This window comes from Sinocyclocheilus grahami, unplaced genomic scaffold (genome assembly GCF_001515645.1).
Source record: "Sinocyclocheilus grahami isolate Dianchi unplaced genomic scaffold, SAMN03320097.WGS_v1.1 scaffold346.1, whole genome shotgun sequence".
Lineage (NCBI taxonomy): Eukaryota > Metazoa > Chordata > Actinopteri > Cypriniformes > Cyprinidae > Sinocyclocheilus > Sinocyclocheilus grahami.
Genome location: NW_015505525.1, coordinates 309,139 through 331,057, shown reverse-complemented (window position 1 = coordinate 331,057; position 21,919 = coordinate 309,139). Strand labels below are relative to the sequence as shown.

At 40.3% G+C, this 21,919-nt stretch overlaps 2 protein-coding genes across 9 annotated transcripts in view; one reads left to right on the top strand and one right to left on the bottom strand.

Annotated features, from left to right (window-relative positions):
• The first annotated feature begins 11 nt into the window (after positions 1-11).
• On the top strand, positions 12-18,211 carry LOC107548340 (troponin T, slow skeletal muscle-like). 5 transcript variants are annotated; one of them, XM_016228991.1, is made up of 16 exons: positions 12-816; positions 1,273-1,318; positions 2,751-2,783; positions 3,129-3,142; positions 3,591-3,623; positions 11,730-11,756; positions 12,236-12,253; positions 13,158-13,179; positions 13,291-13,351; positions 13,558-13,674; positions 13,792-13,869; positions 13,982-14,095; positions 14,180-14,289; positions 14,477-14,567; positions 14,782-14,822; positions 15,612-15,842. In XM_016228991.1, exons 3-16 carry the CDS (start codon positions 2,758-2,760, stop codon positions 15,655-15,657), a joined length of 798 nt encoding a protein of 265 aa, XP_016084477.1. In that variant the 5' UTR covers positions 12-816; positions 1,273-1,318; positions 2,751-2,757; the 3' UTR covers positions 15,658-15,842. The 5 variants fall into 5 exon arrangements, with proteins under 5 accessions (XP_016084477.1, XP_016084478.1, XP_016084476.1 ...); XM_016228992.1 differs by lacking the exons at positions 12-816; positions 15,612-15,842 and adding an exon at positions 17,944-18,211 and having other exon boundaries at positions 823-1,318; XM_016228990.1 differs by lacking the exon at positions 12-816 and having other exon boundaries at positions 823-1,318.
• Positions 18,212-18,591: 380 nt separating this feature from the next.
• Positions 18,592-21,919, bottom strand: part of syt5a (synaptotagmin Va) — a 6,865-nt gene continuing 3,537 nt past the window's right edge. For 3 of the 4 annotated variants that reach the window (XM_016228981.1, XM_016228980.1, XM_016228982.1), the window contains 8 exons: positions 21,330-21,344; positions 20,977-21,149; positions 20,735-20,824; positions 20,380-20,547; positions 20,044-20,211; positions 19,825-19,942; positions 19,501-19,634; positions 18,592-19,070 (listed from right to left, as the gene is read on the bottom strand). In XM_016228981.1, coding sequence (XP_016084467.1) covers positions 18,861-19,070; positions 19,501-19,634; positions 19,825-19,942; positions 20,044-20,211; positions 20,380-20,547; positions 20,735-20,824; positions 20,977-21,149; positions 21,330-21,344 — 1,076 coding nt within the window. In that variant the 3' untranslated portion in view covers positions 18,592-18,860. The remainder of the gene's footprint in view (positions 19,071-19,500; positions 19,635-19,824; positions 19,943-20,043; positions 20,212-20,379; positions 20,548-20,734; positions 20,825-20,976; positions 21,150-21,329; positions 21,345-21,919) is intronic. The other variant, XM_016228983.1, reaches the window with a different exon arrangement.

The window sequence follows — 21,919 nt, the reverse complement described above, 5'->3', positions numbered from 1 at the left end:
GTATAATACATTTCTGACGATGTGTTCTTTGTTGCCCTCTACCTTCTGCCAGGGATTATTATAGAACTGTAAACAGCAAAGAAAGACATTTTTGAGAAAGACTGTTATGTTGAGAGTTTGTTGATGTCAAATGGCAAAAACTGAAATCTCTGGAAGGAAATTCTGTGCTCTGATGAGTGCAAAGGCTCGATGTTTGGTGCAGACCCACAGGAAATATGATTTGTGTATTTGGGGTTTTTCTTAATCAAGAACTAGAAAGCTTTTTTGGCACTTTGATATAGCCAAATGCAATGTGAATAGAAGCTAATTCTGCATGTTCTAGTAAAGTCACATGGAAAAAAAGGGTAGTATTCTTGACGTATGGCTTGAAAAGCAGCCTAGAGAAACTCTACTTTAAAAAGAGCTGGAGAACCACTGAACTGGCATTGATTAGAATAAATGTCCAGTAATTGTACAAATCTGTGAGCGATCTAAACAAACTGTAAGGACTATGAACCAAATATTGATTCAAGAAAAAATGACTTAAATGAAATAAATAAATGTTCCTCAATAAAACTATGTTTGACTAGAAAAATATGTTAGTGATTCATGTTCACAGAAATAAAATAAAGTGACCATTGTAAGACGCAAAGCTATTGTAATCTGGTAAAAGATTTCCCTTTACAACAAAATAACTGAATCGTAATCTATTAAATTCTGTTGTATTGTCATCCAGCCAACAAAGGCCAAGTAATGCGAGCAGAACATGTTGCCATGGATCAGCAACTTTCCCATCTACTGCAACTTCAATCAACTTTCTAATCAGCTATCTGCAGGGTTAGTATTTTGGCAAATGATCTGAATAAAGAAAGGTAGAAGGACAAACAAAACTTTATTTTATATTCCTGTACAGAAATGAGAGCCCATCCATTTACCTCAAAGTTGTCTGAGCCATTACCTTATTTTACATTGGGTCAAATAGAAAATATGTCTTCTAGGAAGAATTGTGTCTAAATCCACTGTGCTATTTTTGTTCCCAACTGGCCCTTTGTTTTTTCTGTCTCTTTTTATATCCCTGTGTTTGTTGTGTGAGGTCATTCCCCCTGTCTCCCCTAATCCCTCACGGTGGTCATCTTTCTGTCCCAGAGTTCATATCTAATCCATCCATGGTCCTATGCTGTAGCTGCTAACACCCTCCATCTGTCCCTGTCCTCATATAAAAACAACCCATTGTCCCGCATTACAAAGCTCTCATAATTCACGGGGACTCTCCCCTCATTCTTTGTGTGCCAGTGTTTCTTCCTTTTCCGCTGTGAACCCATCCTACCATCACCAAACGGTAAAAGTCTTTTTGTTACTTCTAAAACAATTGCATTTTCAGTCAGTTCTTTCCATATGGAGAAAAGTAATTGAATTTTCAGTATATTTCAGTGAATCTTTAAAAATTATTATGAAAGCAGAAGGTCTGTTGATTTTCAGTTTTTATGTGCAGTTATAATAATGTTAGTTTCGTCCATTATTGTGTTTTAGTATCCTGTACCAGACGTTTACTCGTTTAGGACTCCAAAATAGATGCAATTAAGTAACTATGAGCAGAACAGTGTGTAGTTCTCCAATGATGGTCATAACCTGCATACATCTTCCTGGCTTAATTGCCTGTAGTATAGTCTGTACTGTTTTGTGTAGTGTTTGATGATGTCCTTGACCAAATGATGACTTGATGGAACTATGAATAAAATTCACTTTCAGAGCCATAAAGATTTGCCATAACTCATGTAAACTCCCCCTGGGTTCTTGGCTAAAATTAACCCGTCAGAATATTGTGGTTAATGCCGCTATGACCTTCCATAACTTACATGCCCCTCAAACGCCCTCTTTGTCTGCCACTTTCTCATCCTGTGGTTTCTTGCGTGTATCCCTACTTGGGTCGATCCAGAGCGAGTGGTATCTTCCTTTTGTAATTTGATCATTTCGTGCAGAATTTGCCAGACTCATGCTCTTTAGATGCTGAGAATCTCATTAGCAAAGTAAAAGCATGGCGAACTGTTGAAAGGACGCTGGTTTTAGATGGACACTGCATGTGCTTGCAAGCCTTTGTCCAGAGACAGTAAAGTACAAGAGGGGTGGTGACAGCTACATGCCTCATAAATTCTCTCTGGCGATGACACTGTAGCTATAAAATTGTTTCAAATAGTAGTTATGATATGACTCTGATGTGAAAGATGAGGCACAGGGAAAGGGATCTGGCAGTGGAATGTTAATGACTGCAATCAAATATTGTATAGTCATTAACTGCAATTCCTGCAATCAAATCCAGAATTTCCAGTTAGGGAAAACAAGCAAGGCCAGGTACACAGCAGTTTGCTCACAAGATTACATGCTGCCTTGTCCACTTACTAGCTGTGCAAAACAGAACTAGGTGCTTCTTGTTCTCAGAGGACAAAATGAGAAAAGAGCATGTCAGAAACTGTGGTAAAGTGCAAGGGAAATGGAAGAACCGAACAAAGAAAGTGTCAGAAATCGTATCTCACCCTGTCTTTGTCTGCACATTCCCACCTGTTCTCACCCATCAGTCTTCATATGAAGCATTCAATCAGATGTCAGCGCTTTGGGACAATGGAACGATTTAGATCTGATGCTACTTTGGCTTTGTCACTCTCTCCTGCTCTCTCATCCTCTTTCTAAAGCTATTACGAAATGCTAAGCTATGTGGATCTGCTATTTTTCCTTGTACTGTCTCACTCTCGCTTTCTTTTCCTCCTCTGATCCAGTTTCACCATGTCTGATGTAGAGGAGGAATATGAGTGAGTAATGTTTATTTTTTTCTTCTTTTTTTATCATTACTGATTATTGGACTAATAAATCATTACATTTACTGTAGAGCTGTGCAATTAATCGCATGCGATTGTTATGCGCATCTCGTCAGTAAAGCCGGTAAAGATTCATAATCGCAGATGAATCGCATTCGATTACGAACGCGATATCGCCTAGCTTGTCAGTGAATTACGGCTCTGTGTAGTAAATGCCGCTCCATCTGAAAGCTGGTGATGGAGATTTACTACTAATCACGGGACCGGCTTTACTGACAATCGCATGCGATGTGATGTTTACTCATTCATTTTCCTTTCTTTTTCTAAATGGCCTGTTAGGGAACAAGCAGAGGGTGAGTAGAATTGTTCTTTATTTTTTGCCTGTATATTTTACTCTGTATTTTTTTCTTTCTTTTTTTGCCATTTGAAACGTTAGCTTTAGTGATTATCAGTAAATCCTTGGCATAATGTGTACCCAGAGGCCAGTTATAGATGCCTTTAGAGACCCTCCTGAACTTCAGCCGGCTTCATAGAGCTATGCATGAATCTGATTGGGTGCTTAGGCTTGGCACAATGCCTTTTCCTGGAAGGGTTATTCTTACAGACTGATCTCATGTTGCAGTTGGCATACATCCTTAACAAATGGTGTACACTTACATAATCCTTTGCACACACTTATTTATATACACACTCATATTCTTTCCTGATTGTCCTCACGTGCTCTCTTGGGCACAGAATTGATGTTTACTTATGTTTTCCTTTCCTTCATCATCTTGTGGCTTGTGTACTTGTGAGAAGCAGAGGAGGAAGAGGATGCAGAGGATGCAGGAGCAGGTAAAATAATGCCTCCTCAAGAGTTCAAAACAATGTCTCTTTAAAATTTATGAGAAAATAATAGGCCATACAGTTATTTTACTCAAGCAATACTGATCGAGAGCAACACCAGCCGAGAAAGTGAGGGAGTAGCTGTAAAATTCAGCACAAAGTCACATAACAGGAATAACAGCCTCAATCACACGCTGACTGACTTATCACACTGTTTGACATTAGTTCCTCCGATTATGTTCATAACTGGTCCACGAAAAACGTATAGAGTTCAAAAATTGGGTTCTAAGCTATGGGGTGGTGAATCAATATATGCTTCTGTTGAAGCCATGAGCCTGCATTATTTTAACTTAATTTTAAATCTTGCTTAACAGTAAATTAATTTGCAATAATTCAGTAATTAAATCAATAATTTTACATATATCTGTTTTTATTTCGATTATGTCATAGACAGACCTTTGTCTTTTCTGATTTTTTTAATTTTAAGTTTGTAATGTTGTGATTCACCTCGTAACTGTTTGGTTTGGTTCCTGGCTTATAACGCTTCAATAAAGACTTAAAAAGAGGAAAAAATCCTTATGGGAAAAATATTTCTGGGAAACAAGACCACTAAATTAAACAACTCGCCAACGTCAGGCATTACTTGTGGTCACATCTGTATCAAAATGAACTTGAAATAATCTGTAAAATTAAAGCTGCACCTCTGCATCTGCAATCATCATTTGTGATGTACTGAAGCTTCATGGTCTACAATGGCATATGAAAATAAGCAACAGTTCTCTAGTTCATATTTTCATGTAATTCTCAAGTGAGATGAAAGTAAACATATTTGGCTTGATGTTCATGTTAGACAAAGTATTTGAGGATTTGTAATACAAGAGGAATAGAAATAGAAGAGAAGTGGATCGCTGAAGTAATGAATGATTGGCAAAATATTATAAACTTTCTACAATATTTTTGAGTAATGTAATAATGTTAAGAAAATTGATAACCTTTGATTTGGTTTCAATAATAGTATGGTAATAAAGTACATTGGTGTCATATTGATACAGTAAATGATGTTACAGTGCTGCTTGAAATTTTGTGAACCTATTCGAATTTTCTATAATCTGTATAAATATAACCCAAAACATTATCAGATTTTCACGTCCTGAAAGTACAAAAGGAATCCAATCAAACAAAGGATACTTTGTCATTTATTTATTGAGAAAAATGATCCAGCGTTGCATGAGTGGCAAAATTATGTGAATCTTTGCTATCAGTATCTGGTGTGACCCACTTTTGCAGCAATAACTGCAACGAAATGTTTCTTGTAACTGCTGATCAATTCTGCACAACCGCTTGCAGGAATTTTAGCCCATTCTTCAGTACAGAAACAGCTTCAGCTCTGTGATATTGGTGGTGGGTTTCCTCCAATGAACTGCTTGCTTCAGGTCCTTCCACAACATTTCAATTGGATTAAGGTCCAGACTTTGACTCTGCCGTTTCAAAACATTAACTTGGTTATTCTTTAACCATTATTTGGTAGAACGACTTGTGTGCTTGGGGTCGTTGTCTTGCTGCATGACCCACTTTCTCTTGAGATTCAGTTCATGGACAGATGTCCTGACATTTTCCTTCAGAATTTGCTGGTATAATTCAGAATTCATTGTTCCATCAATGATCACAAGCCATCCTTTCCCAGATAGAGCAAACCAGGCCCAAACCATGATACTATCACCATCCATCCACAAAACATTTCTCCAATAGCCCTCTGGCTTGTCCACATGATCTTTTAGGAGAGCAGTGGCTTTCTCTTCACAACTTTGCCGTGCACACCATGGTTGTTCAGTGTTCTCCTGATGGTGGACTCATGGACATTATCATTAGCCAATGTGAGAAAGAACTTTAGTTGCTTAGAAATTACCCTGGGGTCCTTTGCAACCTCGCAGACTATTATATATGTCTTGCTTTTGGAGTGATGTTTGTTGGTCGGCCACTCATGGGAAGGGTAACAGTGGTCTTGAATTTGTACACAATCTCTCTGACTGTGGATTGGTGGAGTCCAAACTCTTTAGAGATGGCTTTGTAACTTTTTCTACCCCGATGAGCAACAGCAACTCTTTTCTGAGGTCCTCAGGGATCTCCTTTGTTTGTGCCATGATTCACTTAATCAGACTGTGATAGATCCCTGTTCTCAAAATAAAACAGGGTGCACACTGACACCTGATAGTCATCCCACTGGCTGAAAACACCTCTGAACAGATTGACTCTAATTTCACCTTCAAATTAACTGCTAATCCTAGAGATCCACTCACAGATATTTAATATTAGATCATTTTCCTGAATAAATGATAACGTATATATTTTCATCTAATTTGTTTGAGTGGATTCTCGTCAACTTTCAGGACTTGCATGAAAATCTGATGATTTTTTTGGGGTTACATTTATGCAGAATATAGAAAATTCCAATAGGTTCACAGACTTTCAAACACCACTGTACGTGATCCTTGTAATAAGCCACTATATATATATATAGTATATATATATTATATATATATATATTATATATTGTAAGCCCTTGAACACAAGATTTGTTGAGATTAGCTCAAGTTGTCCACATAGATAATGCACCAGGCAGGTATTTGGTGGAACCGAACTTAATTCTCAATAAGGTGAGGGAGTGGGGAAAACTGTAACTAAAGCCATTCTTCCTTCGGTGGTTGGTTCTTGGGGCAGCAGATCGATCTCTCTGAAGGGAAGACAGAAGAGATAGAGGGTTAGTTAAAAGTATTCAGGCTACTCATGACCCCACTGAGCTTCCGTCCTTAAGAACTTGTCCTGTGATTGGGTTTAGGGCGATTCAGCATCTGCTCATCCCCCGGCTGAGACACTACTGAGGCCTCTCAGTTCCTTTTTATGTGGTGGTGGTTGATTGTTCCTAACAGCCTGCAGCTGAGGCTCCCTGTTAGAGGGGAAAAAGTGAACACCTGTGTTGGAGCTATCCCTGGTCCTGAACCCTCTTACTGGGTGGCCCAGCCCCTTTTGCTTCCTCTGATGAGGCTCTCCATGGTGCTGAAGGTGTGCAGTCTGCTTTGTGGGGGACCATACCTCTTTCTGGCCACCACATACCCCCTGTCCAGCTCCAGGCTCCCGCTTGGAGCGCACGTTCCACAGCAGTCATGTCTTCTGGACATTGCATCTGCATTCGCATGAGAATTTCCAGCCCGGGGTTCCACCTTAAATTGGAAGTCCTGCAACTGAAGAAACCAACGAGTGATTCGGGCATTTTCCCCTTTGTTTTGAGACATCCATTTGAACGGGGTATGATCAGTTACCAAGCTAAATTTCCACCCCAACAAGTAATATCTCAGCCCATTTGATAGCAAGGCATTTTTTTTCTATTGTGGCATAGTTCTTCTCATGAGGAAGTAACTTACGGCTAATATACATGACTGGGTGTTCCATACCATCTTGTAGCTGGGACAGCACTGCTCCAACTCCTACCTCTGAGGCGTCTGTTTGTAACACAAAGGGTTCACTGAAGTTTGGGGCTTGCAGGATAGGTTCACAACAGAGGGCCTGCTTCAGGTCAGTGAAAGCCTGCTCTGCTTCCTTAGTCCATCTCACCTGGTTTGGGTGGCACTTGCGGGTCAGTTCAGTTAATGGTGCTGCTTTTGTGCCGAATCTAGGAATGAAGGGTCGGTAGTAACCTACTAGCCCAAAGAAGGTTCTCACTTGCTTTTTGGTTTGGGGTTGGGGCCAGGTGAGTATAGAGTCAATCTTCTTAGACTGGGGTTTTACATTCCCTCTTCCGACAGTGTACCCCAGGTAGTTGGCTTCCTCTTGGGCTAGTGAACACTTGTTTGGGTTTGCTGTTAGAGCGGCTGCCCGTAATGCCTGTAGGACCGCCTCTAGATGGTGAAGATGTTCCTCCCAACTCCTGCTGTGGATGACAATGTCGTCTAGGTACGCTGCGGCATATTGCTGGTGGGGTCGGAGGACTCGATCCATGAGCCTTTGAAATATTGCGGGAGCCCCATGGACCCCGAAGGGAAGAATCCGGTATTGAAAGGCCCCATCGGGGATGGAAAAGGCGGTCTTTGGTTTGGCTTGGGGGGGTTAGAGGCACTTGCCAATAGCCTTTGGTCAGGTCAAGGGTGGTGATGAAGCGTGCAGGACCCAACCGTTCGATCAGCTCATCTATTCTTGGCATTGGGTACGTGTCAAACTTTGAAATCTCATTCAGTTTTCTGTAGTCATTACAGAATCGTGTGCTTCCATCTGGTTTCAGCACTAAGACAATGGGGCTTGACTTTTGGGACTCCTCGATAACTCCTATATCTAGCATTTTCTTTACCTCCTCTCGGATGGCTTCCCTTTTTGCTTCTGGAATCCTGTAAGGTCGAAGTTGGACAATCTTCCCAGGTTCTGTTACTATATCATGGGTTATCAGAGAAGTCTGCCCAGGGAGCTCAGAGAATACATCACGGTGCCGCCATAAAAGTTCTCTCAACTCTTGCCTCTGCCTGGGGGATAGTTGATTACCCATCTTTACTTCAGGAGTTATGGGGGTCTGGACCCCAACTGCAAAAACGTCACTCGGAGAGGGAATTGGTTCATGCCACATCTTCAAGAGGTTTACATGGTAAATTTGTTGGCCCTTTCTCCAGCCGGGTTGGCGCACTCTGTAGTTGACTGGGCCCGTCCGCTCTACAACTTCATAGGGTCCTAGCCACCTGGCAAGGAATTTGCATTCACTGGATGGAATTAAAACCAGTACCTTTTCGCTCGGGTGAAATTCTCGAACCTGTGCCCCACGGTTGTATACCCGGGCCTGCTGTTGTTGGGCCTGCTGCATGTGTTCTCGTACAACCGGCCAGATCTTTGTCATTCGATCGTGCATCTGTTCTGCATACTCGATGATGGTGCAACAGCATGATGGCTGCTGCACCCAACTTTCCTTGGCAAGGTCCAACATCCCTCGAGGTCGCCGCCCATAGAGGAGCTCGAAAGGTGAGAACCCTGTGGAGCTCTGTGGGACTTCTCGAGTAGAAAACAAGACATACGGTAACAATTGATCACAATTTTTCCCATCAATGTTAATGACTTTCCTAAGCATTTGTTTAAGAGTTTTGTTAAATCTCTTGACAAGCCCATCAGTCTGGGGGTGGTATATGGAGGTTTTGAGTTGTTTCACCTTCAGTTGTCGGCAGGTCTCTTTCGTCACAGTAGACATGATGTAGGAGCCTTGGTCTGTAAGGATCTCCTCGGCTATCCCCACCCAGCTAAAGAGCTGTACCAGTTCTCTTGCCACAGCCTTGGAGGTGGCCGACCGGAGTGGTATTGCCTCTGGAAAGCGGGTGGCATAATCGAGGATGACCAGAAGGTATCCATGTCCCCGGCTGGACTTTGGCAGGGGCCCCACAATATCAAGTGCAATCCTGCTGAAAGGGGTTTCAATTATAGGCAGGGGAATAAGTGGATTTCGATATGTTACCTTTGGGTTATGAAGCTGACACACAGAACAGTGCCGACAATAGTCTTCGACTGCCTTCTTGATGCCAGGCCAATAGAACCGTGTGAGGATGCGCTCATAGGTCTTCTCAGACCCCAGGTGGCCTCCCAACAGGTGAGTGTGTGCCAAGTACAACACCTTAGAAGTATATGCTTTGGGGACCAACAACTGCTCACCAATTTCCCCTCTTCGCTGATTCACTATACAACAATTTATTCTTGATAATGAAATGTGGATACGTCAGTCTACTCACCCCCTCTTGTAGTTGGCCCTCAATCATTTGTGCACACCTACACTCCTGGGTCAATATGGGATCTTGCAGCTGGGCAGTGCCGAACCGTCCAAACCTTCCCACCTGGGGGGTCTCTGCTGGGGGAAATTCAGAGAACACTTCGTGGGATTCTATGTCTTTGAGTACCTGTGCTCCTCCCAGGCCCTCTGAGGCAGTTGCTGTGGAGTCGGAACGTTCTGCCTCACCTCTATCCTCCTCTGGGCTGGAGGCTTCTGCCGCAGTAGTCTCTTCAGGGGTTGGCGTAGGGTGGTGTTTGGACGAACGGCGCCGTCGGGGAGGTCACTTCCCTTCTGCAGCTCGGTCTGTCCAGTAGGCAGCAAAGGCCGGGCAGTCTCTGCCAACCAGGACCAGGACGGGCAAGCACTCCACGACCCCTGCTCGTACTTGGAACTGGCCCGAGGGATAACCATGCTTACTTCAGCAGTGGGGTAGTTCCTAGTGTCCCCATGAATACAGGACACAGAAATCTCTCTACCCATGACCGGCCCTGCAAACTCTGGCCGGACTAGGGTCACCATGCTTCCAGAGTCAACAAGGGCTTTGGTGTCTCTGCCTCCAATCTTGACAGGGGACCTAGGGGCAGCTGCCCCCTCATGGGCCCAACAGGTGGTGAGAAAATGGCACTGGAGTCTTAAAGAGTCAGTGGCACTCGCTGTGGGCATGAGTTCCTCTCTGCCTGGGCAATCCCGGGCCAAGTGTCCTTCTCTTCCACATTAAAAAACATCGGAACGCAACAAGATTCCGCAGAGGCCTCTTCTCCTTCCAATTTCCTTGAGCTTTCCAGGCTCTTGCCGGAGTCACCTCGAGGTGTTTCTTAGGGGTCTCTCGGTCTTGTTTTGGTTTCCAGGAGGTGGCTTTGTTTTCTTCCGGCTTCAGCAAGCTCACAGTCACCTGGTGATTTTCCAGGAGAGCAATTAGTGCCTCTATGTTCTGCAGTCCCTGTTGAGCCACATATTGCTTGGCTTTTGCCGGCAGGCCGCGTATGCAATGGTCGATCACCACCCTTTCTACTGAAGATGGCCCGACTCCTTCTAGCCAGCTCCTCACCATCCGAGTCAACGTGGTTACCTGTGCCTGTGCTGGAAGGGTCATCTGGTATCCCCAGCTATGAACTCGCTGAGCCCTAGCAGGTAGGCTGAGGCCATATTGGGCGAGAACCACTCTTTTAACCATCTCATAACTGGCTGCCTCACGGACGGTGAGATCCCGGCAAGCCTTCTGTGCCTCCCCAGTAAGGAAAGGGAGTATTACATTAGCCCAATCAGTCCTGGGCCATCTCTCTCACTGAGCCGTTCTCTCAAAGAGGTCGAAGTAGGTTTCAACATCGTCATCTTAGTCAAACAATCTTGAGGCCTCCTTCCCTGGGCCTCTGTCCTTCGACAGAGTTCGGAGACTGCTGCGTTCAGGGTGGTTTGGGCCTGCAGAATGGCAGTCAGGGCCTCCTCCATTTTCTTGTTGTTTCTTGTCCGCCTAATGGAAGGTCTGAATCACAAGCGAGGCTTCATCACGCCTGCATTCTCCACCATATGTAAGCCCTTGAACACAAGATTTGGTGAGATTAGCTCAAGTTGTCCACATAGATAATGCACCAGGCAGGTATTTGGTGGAACCGAACTTAATTCTCTTTATTTCTCAATAAGGTGAGGGAGTGGGGATGGGGAAAACTGTAACTAAAGCCTTTCTTCCTTCGGTGGTTGGTTCTTGGGGCAGCAGATCAATCTCTCTGAAGGGAAGACAGAAGAGATGGAGGGTTAGTTAAAAGTGTTCAGGCTACTCACGACCCCACTGAGCTTCCATTCTTAAGAACTTGTCCTGTGATTGGGTTTAGGGCGATTCAGCATCTGCTCATCTCCCCGGCTGAGACACTACTGAGGCCTCTCGGTTCCCTTTTATGTTCCCTGCAGCTGAGGCTCCCTGTTAGAGGGGAAAAAGTGAACACCTGTGTTGGAGCTATCCCTGGTCCTGAACCCTCTTACTGGGTGGCCCAGCCCTTTTTGCTTCCTCTGATGAGGCTCTCCATGGTGCTGAAGGTGTGCAGTCTGCTTTGTGGGGGACCATGCCTCTTTTTGGCCACCACAATATATATATATATATATATATATATATATATATATATATAAAAATTTAATTCCCAAATCAAAACCTTCAGTCATTCAAAACACACTACTTTATCCGTTTTTTTTTTTAAGGATAGAAAATGTTGTCACCAGAGCAGGAGAAAGACAAGGAACATAAGGATTACTGAGGACTGAAGGCCAAGTTTCTCTGTATCTGTTAAAGATTTTGATTTGGTTTGATTTATTTTCATGTTTATTTGATATTACAGAACAGCAGGAGTATACAGAATATCAAGGTACTTTGTTGATCAAAGACATGCACCACCAGAATGGCATGTAAAATATAAACCTTATGGAAAATTGATAAGTAATGTAACATAACATTTTTTGGTATTGTGTGTAAGGTCTGAGTAATATTTAATATATCGTGTGGTCAGTAATTTTAAATATAACTTAATTTTAGACACGTGTATTGCACATGTGCGTGTTTGTGAATATGGTGTGTTTTTGTAAATGTTTGGCTGCACACTGTGTGATGCATTACATTTTTGTTTTCCCAAATGAGAGCTATAAGAGCAGAGAGTAGATCTCATGTCCAGTTACAATAGGAAATTGGATTGTAGATTATGTCTGAACAGTATTTTTTCCCCACACATCTAATCCTCTTCCGTATTTGTCAAAAGTCTGCTTATTGACTAATTTTACCTCCATGTTATTTCAACCTCGCCCGTTGTTCTCTGTGTTTCTGTATTTTTTTCACTGTTAAATTCATCAGAGGAGACTCTTGAAGAAGGTGAGGGATTTTAGTTGAAATTATTTCCTTTACCTACTTATCCTGATCCCTGAGTTCTGTGGTATAAATAGTCTTTTCCCATCCTCTGCTCATCATGGTGAAACATCTGTGGCTTTTCTTTTTCATTGACATGCATGGCATATAGAATTGTTGACTAGCATTAATTATGGAATTTTTGTCACAAGTGTGAAACGAAAATTAATAAATAATAGTTCATTTCATGTAAACAGTCATGTAATTTATACATTAAATAGCAAAATACTGTATTTCATGTCTGATGTGTCAAGAAGCTATTTTGATTATGCTAATGTTTCAGTATTATTAGTTAAAGATTTTATAGACTATTTTTTTTGGTCTGTTTTTGTAAATTTACAGTTCTTGTTTTCAGTCAGTTCACACAGTTTTTGTAAAAACAAATACAACAGTTTAAGGACAGGCTTATGATTTATGATATGAAAACTATGCATGACAAATCTACATCAGATGGGAACAGGCTCTAAATATCTGATCACATTCAACTTTTACAGCTAGACTAGACTGACATGTTTTTTTCCCCCCAAACACAGAATGTTATACTGTAATAAATCACTGACTTGAATAACATTGACCTGTGAACTGAAGAGGTCACGAAAGAATCCTGTGACAGCTGTCCTCTAGAGTCTTGTGTTGTATCAGATGGACCAGCTTTATTTAAAAGAATTTCCAGATATTTTTAAAATGTGAAAATGTCAAATGGAGGTGCAAAAACACAGTTCATACAACCAGTGTAACTCACTATGACACACCAAGTCAGCAAGACTAGTGGATTATTGTACAGTTGTGTGCAAATAGGAAGGGCTTTATGATTACATTTGTCAACAACTTCCTTGTTTCTTTTTACCCTTTTCTTTGCCCCTTTTTTCAGAGGAGGAAAGACCCCGGCCTAAGTAAGTGTTCAGACACTCTTTTCATCAAACCGTCAACACACTCTGCATTTTCCTAATGTCTTCATGCACTTATTCCCCTAAATCTCTTGCTGATTCCCCTCTCTCACACAGGCCCATGGTTCCACAACTTGCCCCTCCAAAGATTCCAGAGGGTGAGCGGGTTGATTTCGATGTAAGTAACAATCCAGTTCAGTTCATCTGCTTAAAATGAACTGCAAACTGAGAATATACAGGGCTCATTTTCCCCACCCTGCACAGTTAATGGTTATAAGTTGTGCTCAATAAAGACATGAAAACACATCATTGTGTGTTGTAAGCTGTTTGGACATCATGAAATTATGGTTTACCATTTATAAGCTATATCATTTTCTCTCTCAGGATATTCACCGAAAAAGGATGGAGAAGGACCTTCTGGAGTTACAGACTTTAATTGATGTCCACTTTGAGCAGAGGAAGAAAGAGGAGGAAGAACTGATCGGTCTCAAGGAGAGAATTGTATCTCCCAGTCTTTATCACTTCATTTTTTTCTCTTTTATTTACCACAAAAAAAAAACTTTCCATACTCACTTTTCTCTTTACTTTGCACTAATTTTCGGCCATTCGGTCCATCAGGAGCGACGGCGAGCAGAAAGAGCAGAACAGCAGCGTGTTAGAGCAGAGAAAGAAAGACACAGACATACAAGGATTGCGGTAAATCAATAAAACTTAGTAAATAAAATGCTCAAATGCTCTCTAAGTTGTATGTGGAATTTAATACAGAATAAAATCGATGTGAAATGTATTATCTATGCTCACTCATCAGGAAGAGCGTCAGAGGAAAGAGGACGAGGAGGCTAAGAAGAGAGCAGAAGACGAGGCCAAGAAGAAGAAGGTTTTGTCCAATATGGGGGCAAACTTTGGTGGCTTCTTAGCCAAGGTAAGTTACTGTTGTGTACATGTGTCTTACCTTATGTACATTAAAACATGTTTGTACATATGTATTTTTGTGTTTGTGTTTTAGGCAGAGCAGAAACGAGGGAAGCGTCTGACTGGACGAGAGATCAAGAGAAAGACTCTTTCAGAGAGGCACTCTCCTCTTGGCATTGAAAATCTGCGAGAGGATGGGTTAAGGTAATCACCCACATACACATCTAAATACAGTCATATGTTTACTGTTATGCAAGATGTGCAATGATCAGTAAATTTACATCTAAAAGTGTGTTCCTTTTCAGACTCTAATGTTTTTTCCCCATGCTCCTTGTTTTTATTTAAACCTGACAGTTTTGCATCATATCTGTTCCTTACTCCCACAAAACAGGCAACGAGCTCAGGAGATGTGGAACTGGATTTACCAGCTGGAGTCAGAGAAGTTTGACCTCTTGGATCAAATGAAGAGACAGAAATATGAGGTGTGGCGATTTGATAAAGAATTGAGGTTTGAGAAATCTAGGTGTTGGCGACTGATGAATAAGGATTACACTGTATTAAATCTGTTTGTTTTGGCAAATACTAATCTGTGTTCGGTTGAATTAGAGGAAACCAGATGAAAAGATAGAAAGTGAAAGCCAGTGAAAGTGCAAGTGATACAGTGTACTTATCTGAACTTTGCTTTCTTCTCAACAGATTGTTGTTCTGTTGAACAGGATTTCCCACGCTCAAAAGTTGTAAGTCACATTAACTTAATTAGCAAATTGTTTAAATGCTGAAACACACTACATCTGAACAGATTTTATAATATTAGGTATCATTCACTTGCTAACTTTGTAAATGGTTATAGAGAAAAATAGGGAATCATACACTAAACAACAGAGTCACACACACACACTACCAGACTTCCAAACATAGCAAACTCACTCAGAAACGTGCGCCTGGTTGAAACATGTTTGATTTTTTCAGACTGGATAAAATCAGAGTCATGACTACGCCAGGGCCGGCACCAAGGTGGGGCTCTTGCCCCTCCAGACTTGTTACTATGCCCCCTTCCCCTCTTCTCCCCTCCTTGCTGTATGTGATCGATTTTGAAAGTGATAGCGGAAAAAAAATGGAGAGTATTGCATGCTTTCATGGGCGTTAGCACCGCTCAACATGAATTATAAATGAAATGTAAATGTCCACTACCCAATATAGGTGCCCTGGTGCCGGCTCTGGAAGCTGTTAAATCTGACTGTCTCTGACTTTAACCTTCACCAGACTGTAAATCAGTACAAAAAGCTAGGCAAAAGTTGTGTAGTGTGTTTCTAACTTAAAGGGATAGTCCACCCAACATATCTTCTTTTGTGTTTCACAGAAGAAAGAAAGTCATGTAGGTTTGGAACAACATGACAGAGTTAATGATGACAGAATTTTCAATTTTGGGTGAACCAACCCTTAAGCATTTTTCTTCAATGAAAATTTTATTTAAAATGTCCATCTGTCTCAGTTATGCTCATGTTTCACCTCTCTCTTTATCACAGCAAAAAAGGCCATGGTAAAGGAAAAGTTGGAGGTCGCTGGAAATAAGAAATTGGAAAAATAATGAAAAGACACCATGGATGCTTTTACTTTTGTCTCTTCGGTCAATTTCACAGCCTGTGCAAAAGAATAACAGTTCTGAATGTATTCAAAACTCCTCTCAGATCTGATGTGCTTGAATTAGATTAATCACTTCTGTATTATTTTCATTCGCAAGGAACGTTGGATAAAAGTGTCTGCTAAATTAATAAATGTAAATGAAAAATGAAAAATGCATCTGAATCATCATTTATTCTTTGCAAAGCAGACTGGAAATGCAACATAAACTAATTCACTCCCAAAGGGAAGAGGAATGTATGTTGAGGAAATTAAAATAAGTTGTGTGTCAGAGAGAAGTGGCTTTGACATCATTTAAAGATGTTCGTCTTCGTTCATCATGTTTAAAACATGGCCTGAGAATCCTGTTTTCATGACGCTGCACAAAAGTTGTGGTCTCCAGCTCACATGCCTCACTATTAAAAGCTTAAATCATTTCCTTAAATGTACTTTCCTACATGTCTTTTGGTCAGTTTTCATTAGTTTGCTGAAGTAAAATGGGATGTTATCAAGGAACCCAAAAGATGAAACTGTTCTGTACATCAGACACGAAGCCTCTTGTGCAGTAGTGAGTGACACAATAGTAAAGAACAGGTTGAGGGAGGATTCAGAGATGGAGTGTTCACCTATACAAAATAGCATTAAGCTGTAGTTCCCAGCAAATATTTGTGTGAAAATTACAAGTGTAATTGTCAAAAGGTGTGTACTATAATTGTTAAGACTTGCTGAAGGCAATCGACAGGCCCACATTAACACTAGGCTACATTACGTCTTAACAGAAGGATAGGCTTTGAGTTAACATGTAGGCCTAATTAAATTAGTCTCACTTCACAGTAGTTTTAGGTAAAGTGCAATGTATATTGTGTTCATGTTGTATTGTTGTAAAACACGTTTGCTGCTATACAAAAAGTGTTATGGGTGAAGGTAAAGGTTGGTCAGTGAAAGGTTTCGTGGCGGGTGGGTTAGGGAAAGGGGCAGGGTCACCTGTGAAATTATAGATGTATCATACAGAAATTATTTAAAGATGTATTTACATGCAGGCATTATATGAAATGTACCGCACATATATGTGTAGCCCTCTCTCTCTCTGCGTGCTAACTGGCCTCTAGCACCGCCGCTGCTGTGTTGTGTTCGTGGGTGGTGGTCGAGAGGAGACACGGACACAGAGGGGTTCGGGATCGTGGCTTGATTTATTCCACAGCACGGCATCTATAGTGTTGATAACATGAACTGAAGAAAAGATGGCGCACTACACGCCTATCAACACTACGGTAACTTACATCAAAAGGCTCAAACAGTGCTCAAAATACTTGAATCTGCCCTAACACAACAGTGTCATAGCGACATCTTGTGGACAACACAATACACTGCCCTACATATGTATTAGAATTTCTGACATTTTTAACCTGATTTAACCAATTGTTGATCTGCAATCACCATCTGGTGGTCGTGAGCGCTTGTTCATAACAAGTTAACTTAGTAGACTAGCAAAACTTCATGTTAACACCACGCCTCCTGCTGGTAAGTAGATCTTAATACAACGTTCTTGCTGTGTGAACAAGCATGCTAATGTATACAAGCTTCCCGAAGAGCCTTTGAGAAACCAATTTAAAAATCATTCTTATACTTAATGCAAGGCTAGTCTCAAAGCAGCAGTGTTGTAGCATGACAGTCGCAAATTCGCTTTCTTGTAGATGTCATGCTAATATGGATTAGCATCGTTAAGAAGATTATTAATGTAAGAAGATTATTAATCTAAAACCAAAACTTACTACAATATTCTCAAGATATACATTGGGTGCATAAACTCTCTCAATCACGGTCAGTATATCATTTTGGCTAGCTTGCAATGCACCGATTTGCATCTTGGTTTGTGTTCATCTGTAACAACAAAACATGAAGAGTTCAGATGCAAAAGCCTCTAAGTGCCATTTGAAATTTTCTTCTAAAATGAGCATTTTTCTCACGCTCCTATTCAGTATTTTCACTTTAATGGCAATGAATAGTCTTTTCATTGCCATTAAAGTGAAATAACTGAAAATAAACATAGGAGCCTGACAAAAATGCTCATTTTAGAAGAAAATTTCAAATGGCACTTAGAGGCTTTTGCATCTGAACTCTTCATGTTTTGTTGTCCTTAACCAATTCATATTTTTAACCAGTTAACTTACTTTTTATTTAAAATGCTGTCTCTCTATCCCTAATCACTCTGTATGACTTTGTCTGTGTCCTTTCTAGTCTCCTTCATCCTCTCTGCACTCCCGCCCTTCACTGGCTGTAAATCCCTGCTCACATGTATGGCTTAGTCCAGCACTGCACCACAAGATTAATCCAGGCTTCCACCTACAACTGGACAACTCTAAATACTACTGAAACCAACCAGACAATTGCTTTTGGTTAACATGTTTACGTATAATAATGGCTGCCATATTAATAAATCATTTTATATTATGATGGAATATTTACCAACAGTTAATGACTAGTTTTTACCCCCCAGAATTATACAACTATTGTGTGTCTATTTGTACATGAAATGAAAACACGTCTTGTATCCAATTGTTGTGTTTATAGTCATCTTGGTTCAAAGAAAAAAAAAGACGAGGCAAATCAGGACAGTTCCCAGATAGCACATGTACGTCTGCAAGATGTCTGTTAAGGATCGCTTCATCTAGAAAGCATCTGCTGTGTACAAACATCTGATAGACGTCTTTAAGATGGCAGTGTTACATTCATCCTAAATCATAAACAGTCATTTTCTAAACGTCTATTTGACATCTGACAGGAAACGTCCTAAGTTATTGCAGATAAGCAAACACTAAAAAAATACATCTTGCAGATGTAAATGCAGACGTCAAATAGATGTCTCCATGCTGTACGTGTGCTATCAGGGTTTTGGACAGATACAAACACACAACACTTTCAAACAAACACACACAGTTATCATCCACATACAGACACATTTAAATAAGAAACACAATCCAGATGAACATAACATTTATAAAAGTTACTTCTCCTTTGTTTCACAGTAAAGAAGGGTACAGGAAATGATGTTAATAACGTAACAGACAGAAACTCCTCCGTGAAAGGACGGATGAAATTTAAATGATTTTGCCTGATGTGTGCTGAAAACTTTATGTTGAGGGTGGATAAGATATTTAGCGGATAGGTGCTTTAAGGGCAGCATCTATTTCCTCTTCAGGCTGAAGGGTGTGCCACTGGGCCACAGGTCGTCTGGGATTGGCCAGCATGTCTGACCAGTGGCGCAGACCCACTCCGCTAGCACCAAACCCAATCCAGCACTTCCCAATTGGATCATTGCTTCCCAGTTTATCATAGTCGTAGACAGTGAGCAACACCTGGATCTTCTACAGGAAGTCAGAGGAACAGAAAAATAGGTCAATACGCATTTAATCCACTTTGTTGTTTCTTATCAAACCTTTCACTTGTAAACAGATGAGTTTAGTAGACTGAAAATGTTTTGCTGTAGTATTTACTTTGAAACAGTCAGATACCAGAAGCATTTAAAATTCAAGATTTTGCAAGTAAAATTCACAAATAATTAAAAAAGAAATGGCAAGTAACATTGAATTAAATGTGAAATTCTGAAGTATACTGAAATAATCTGTTTTATTTACTTCAAAAAAAAATTTTTTTTAGTGTAGTAACATTATCACTTTAAACATACTATATATAGTGAAAAGGTCGCATTTTGCGGAATTAAAGGACCACAAATATAAATCTGTAAATGTATTAGATATGCAAGTAGTCAAAGAAATGTGTTTCAACCATGTTTACCTGAATCTGAGCGAAGGGGACTTCAAAGCTGAAGCTTTCATTAAAGTAGGGGTTCAGTGTGTTCTGCTTAACTGTTGTCTTCTTCTTCTTGATACGCTTTCCATTGTGTTGCAAAACCACTTTCACAAAAGGATCTTTGACAAAAAAGGAAAGAAAATGGATAAAGCCAAGAAATGCAGCAACGCCAGGATATTTCAAAGTAAAAAAGTCTTATTACTTTAAAATAAAGTCACATTTGATGTGTAGAGAATCATTTCATTTTAATAACGAATTGCAACACAGAAAGGAAATGTAACTTTAACATAATAACGCTACCACACTAACCTGATAAACCACCCACGTCCATCTTCTTCAGGTTCTTGGCCTCCATGATACAGACAGTCAGCTTACCAGAGGTGGGCACATAGCGCAGGGAGATACAGACGTCTCCCAACTTTTCTTGCTGTTGGAGAAGAAGAGGAGAGTGATTAGTTTAAAAGCATCAAAAAACAGACTATGGCAGCTGATAATTTATTTTTTTAAAACAGCCAAGGAAAGCCTTACTTCCTCTTTCTGTCCTCCGACCAGGTCTTTCCATTCGTGTATGGGCTGGGCCAGGTCAATGCTGTTCATAGGGATTTTGATCTCTCCAATTACATCATGTTTACCAAAGCGGTCAAAGTCAAACACCTGCAGGACCAGAGTCTGTCCTGCTAGATCATTAAAGGGGATCTAGAAACAGAAATAAAAAATCATGTTGCATGAACACTGACCTAGTACCATTTATGCAAAGAAAATGTATTTGCTTTGTTTAGAAAAAAAGGTATGTTGCACTTAGTCTACTGTGAAATTAAGATAAAGTTTATGACAAACTGTCTAAACTAATCTCAAAAAATGTACCTTAAATATGAATGTCTCGTTGAAAACAGGACACAGATTCTTGCGCTGGACCTTGGTTTCAAACTTTTTCTTCTTGTCTGGTAGCATATAAACTTTGACATATGGGTCAGATGTTCCACCCATATCCATGGCAGCAAGGTCTTGGGCTTGCAAGACACCGACAATGAGCTGAAGGTAGTTGAAGAAAAGGTTGTGGGTCAGGTTTTCAAAATCAAGTAGCTAGTCACACATTTTTTAGAATAGTAATTATAGCATTATTATTTATTTTTATATTGTTAATTTGTGTAAAAAATATTAGTTAATCATATGAACTCACAATCACAATGCATATTAAGAACATCTACTTTCAACCAACCTGATTGTCAGTGAAGTTATAGTCCAGAGTGTACTCCAGCTTGCCATAATATTCTTTCTCTCCCTCGCCCTCTCCATCTTTAGGTTGTACCTAAGTATGGGCAGTATACATTTAAAATACTTGAGCAAAACTTTAAGCCAAACATTCCCATTTCTTTTTAACATTTAGATTAAAATGAATAATTTGACACATCAAGATCTGAAAGAGCTTCATTCTCTCTGAACACTATGGCCTTAACATACCTCGCCTGCTTCTTCCTCTCCTTCCTTTTTCATCCTTCTTCGTCCTCCCTTCCTCTCTCTGACTTTTTTAGTTTTTTTCTTCCCTCCCAAGCACTTCTTATAGATACAGAAAGCAAAGCAGCCAACCAGGGCAAGCACGACCACAACTATGGCACCAATAGCCCACATGGGCACTATGCAATGGAGCAAGAAAGAAAATTAGAGAGAGAGAAAAAAACAATGATCATCATTTCATTTCTGTTAGTAAAAAAGACATGACTTCAACCAATTACACATTTTCTGCTAAATGAATAAGTAGATGGATAGGTGGATGGAGGACTGACAGAAAAAGACTTAGGAAAATTGGAACTTACTTTTGATCTTGGGGTCTGTTGATGGAATAGATAAAAACATGAAGGATGCACATGGAAGTGGACAAAATGGAGGAATTAATTGATCACGCACACACTTTTATATATGTATATATATATACAAATACAAATATATGCAGTTTGATGGGAATGTGTGTTTTGTAATGATAATATGATGAAATATGAATGATCCCAGCTGACACCAGACAACAATTTAATGTCAGTACGACATTGGACCGACGTAAATTTTGCCTGAAGATGAAAATCAGGTTGATATGAAAAGCCAACATTTGAGAGCCATTATTTATAAATTTTTTTACTTAATACCATGACTAAACCAATAAAATATCATTGTCTAATGACATTGTACATTTTACATTGTGTGGATGTTAAAGGGACAGTTCACCCAAACATGAAAATTCAGTCATCGTTCCAAACCTGTGTTTTGGAATTCTTTCTTCTGTTAAACACAAAAGAAGATATTTTGAAGAATGTTGGTAACCAAACTGTTTCTGGTCCCCATTGATCTCCATATATATATATAAAAAATTTTTTTTTTTTTTTTTTTTTTTCATTATTTGGAAAGCAAAGGG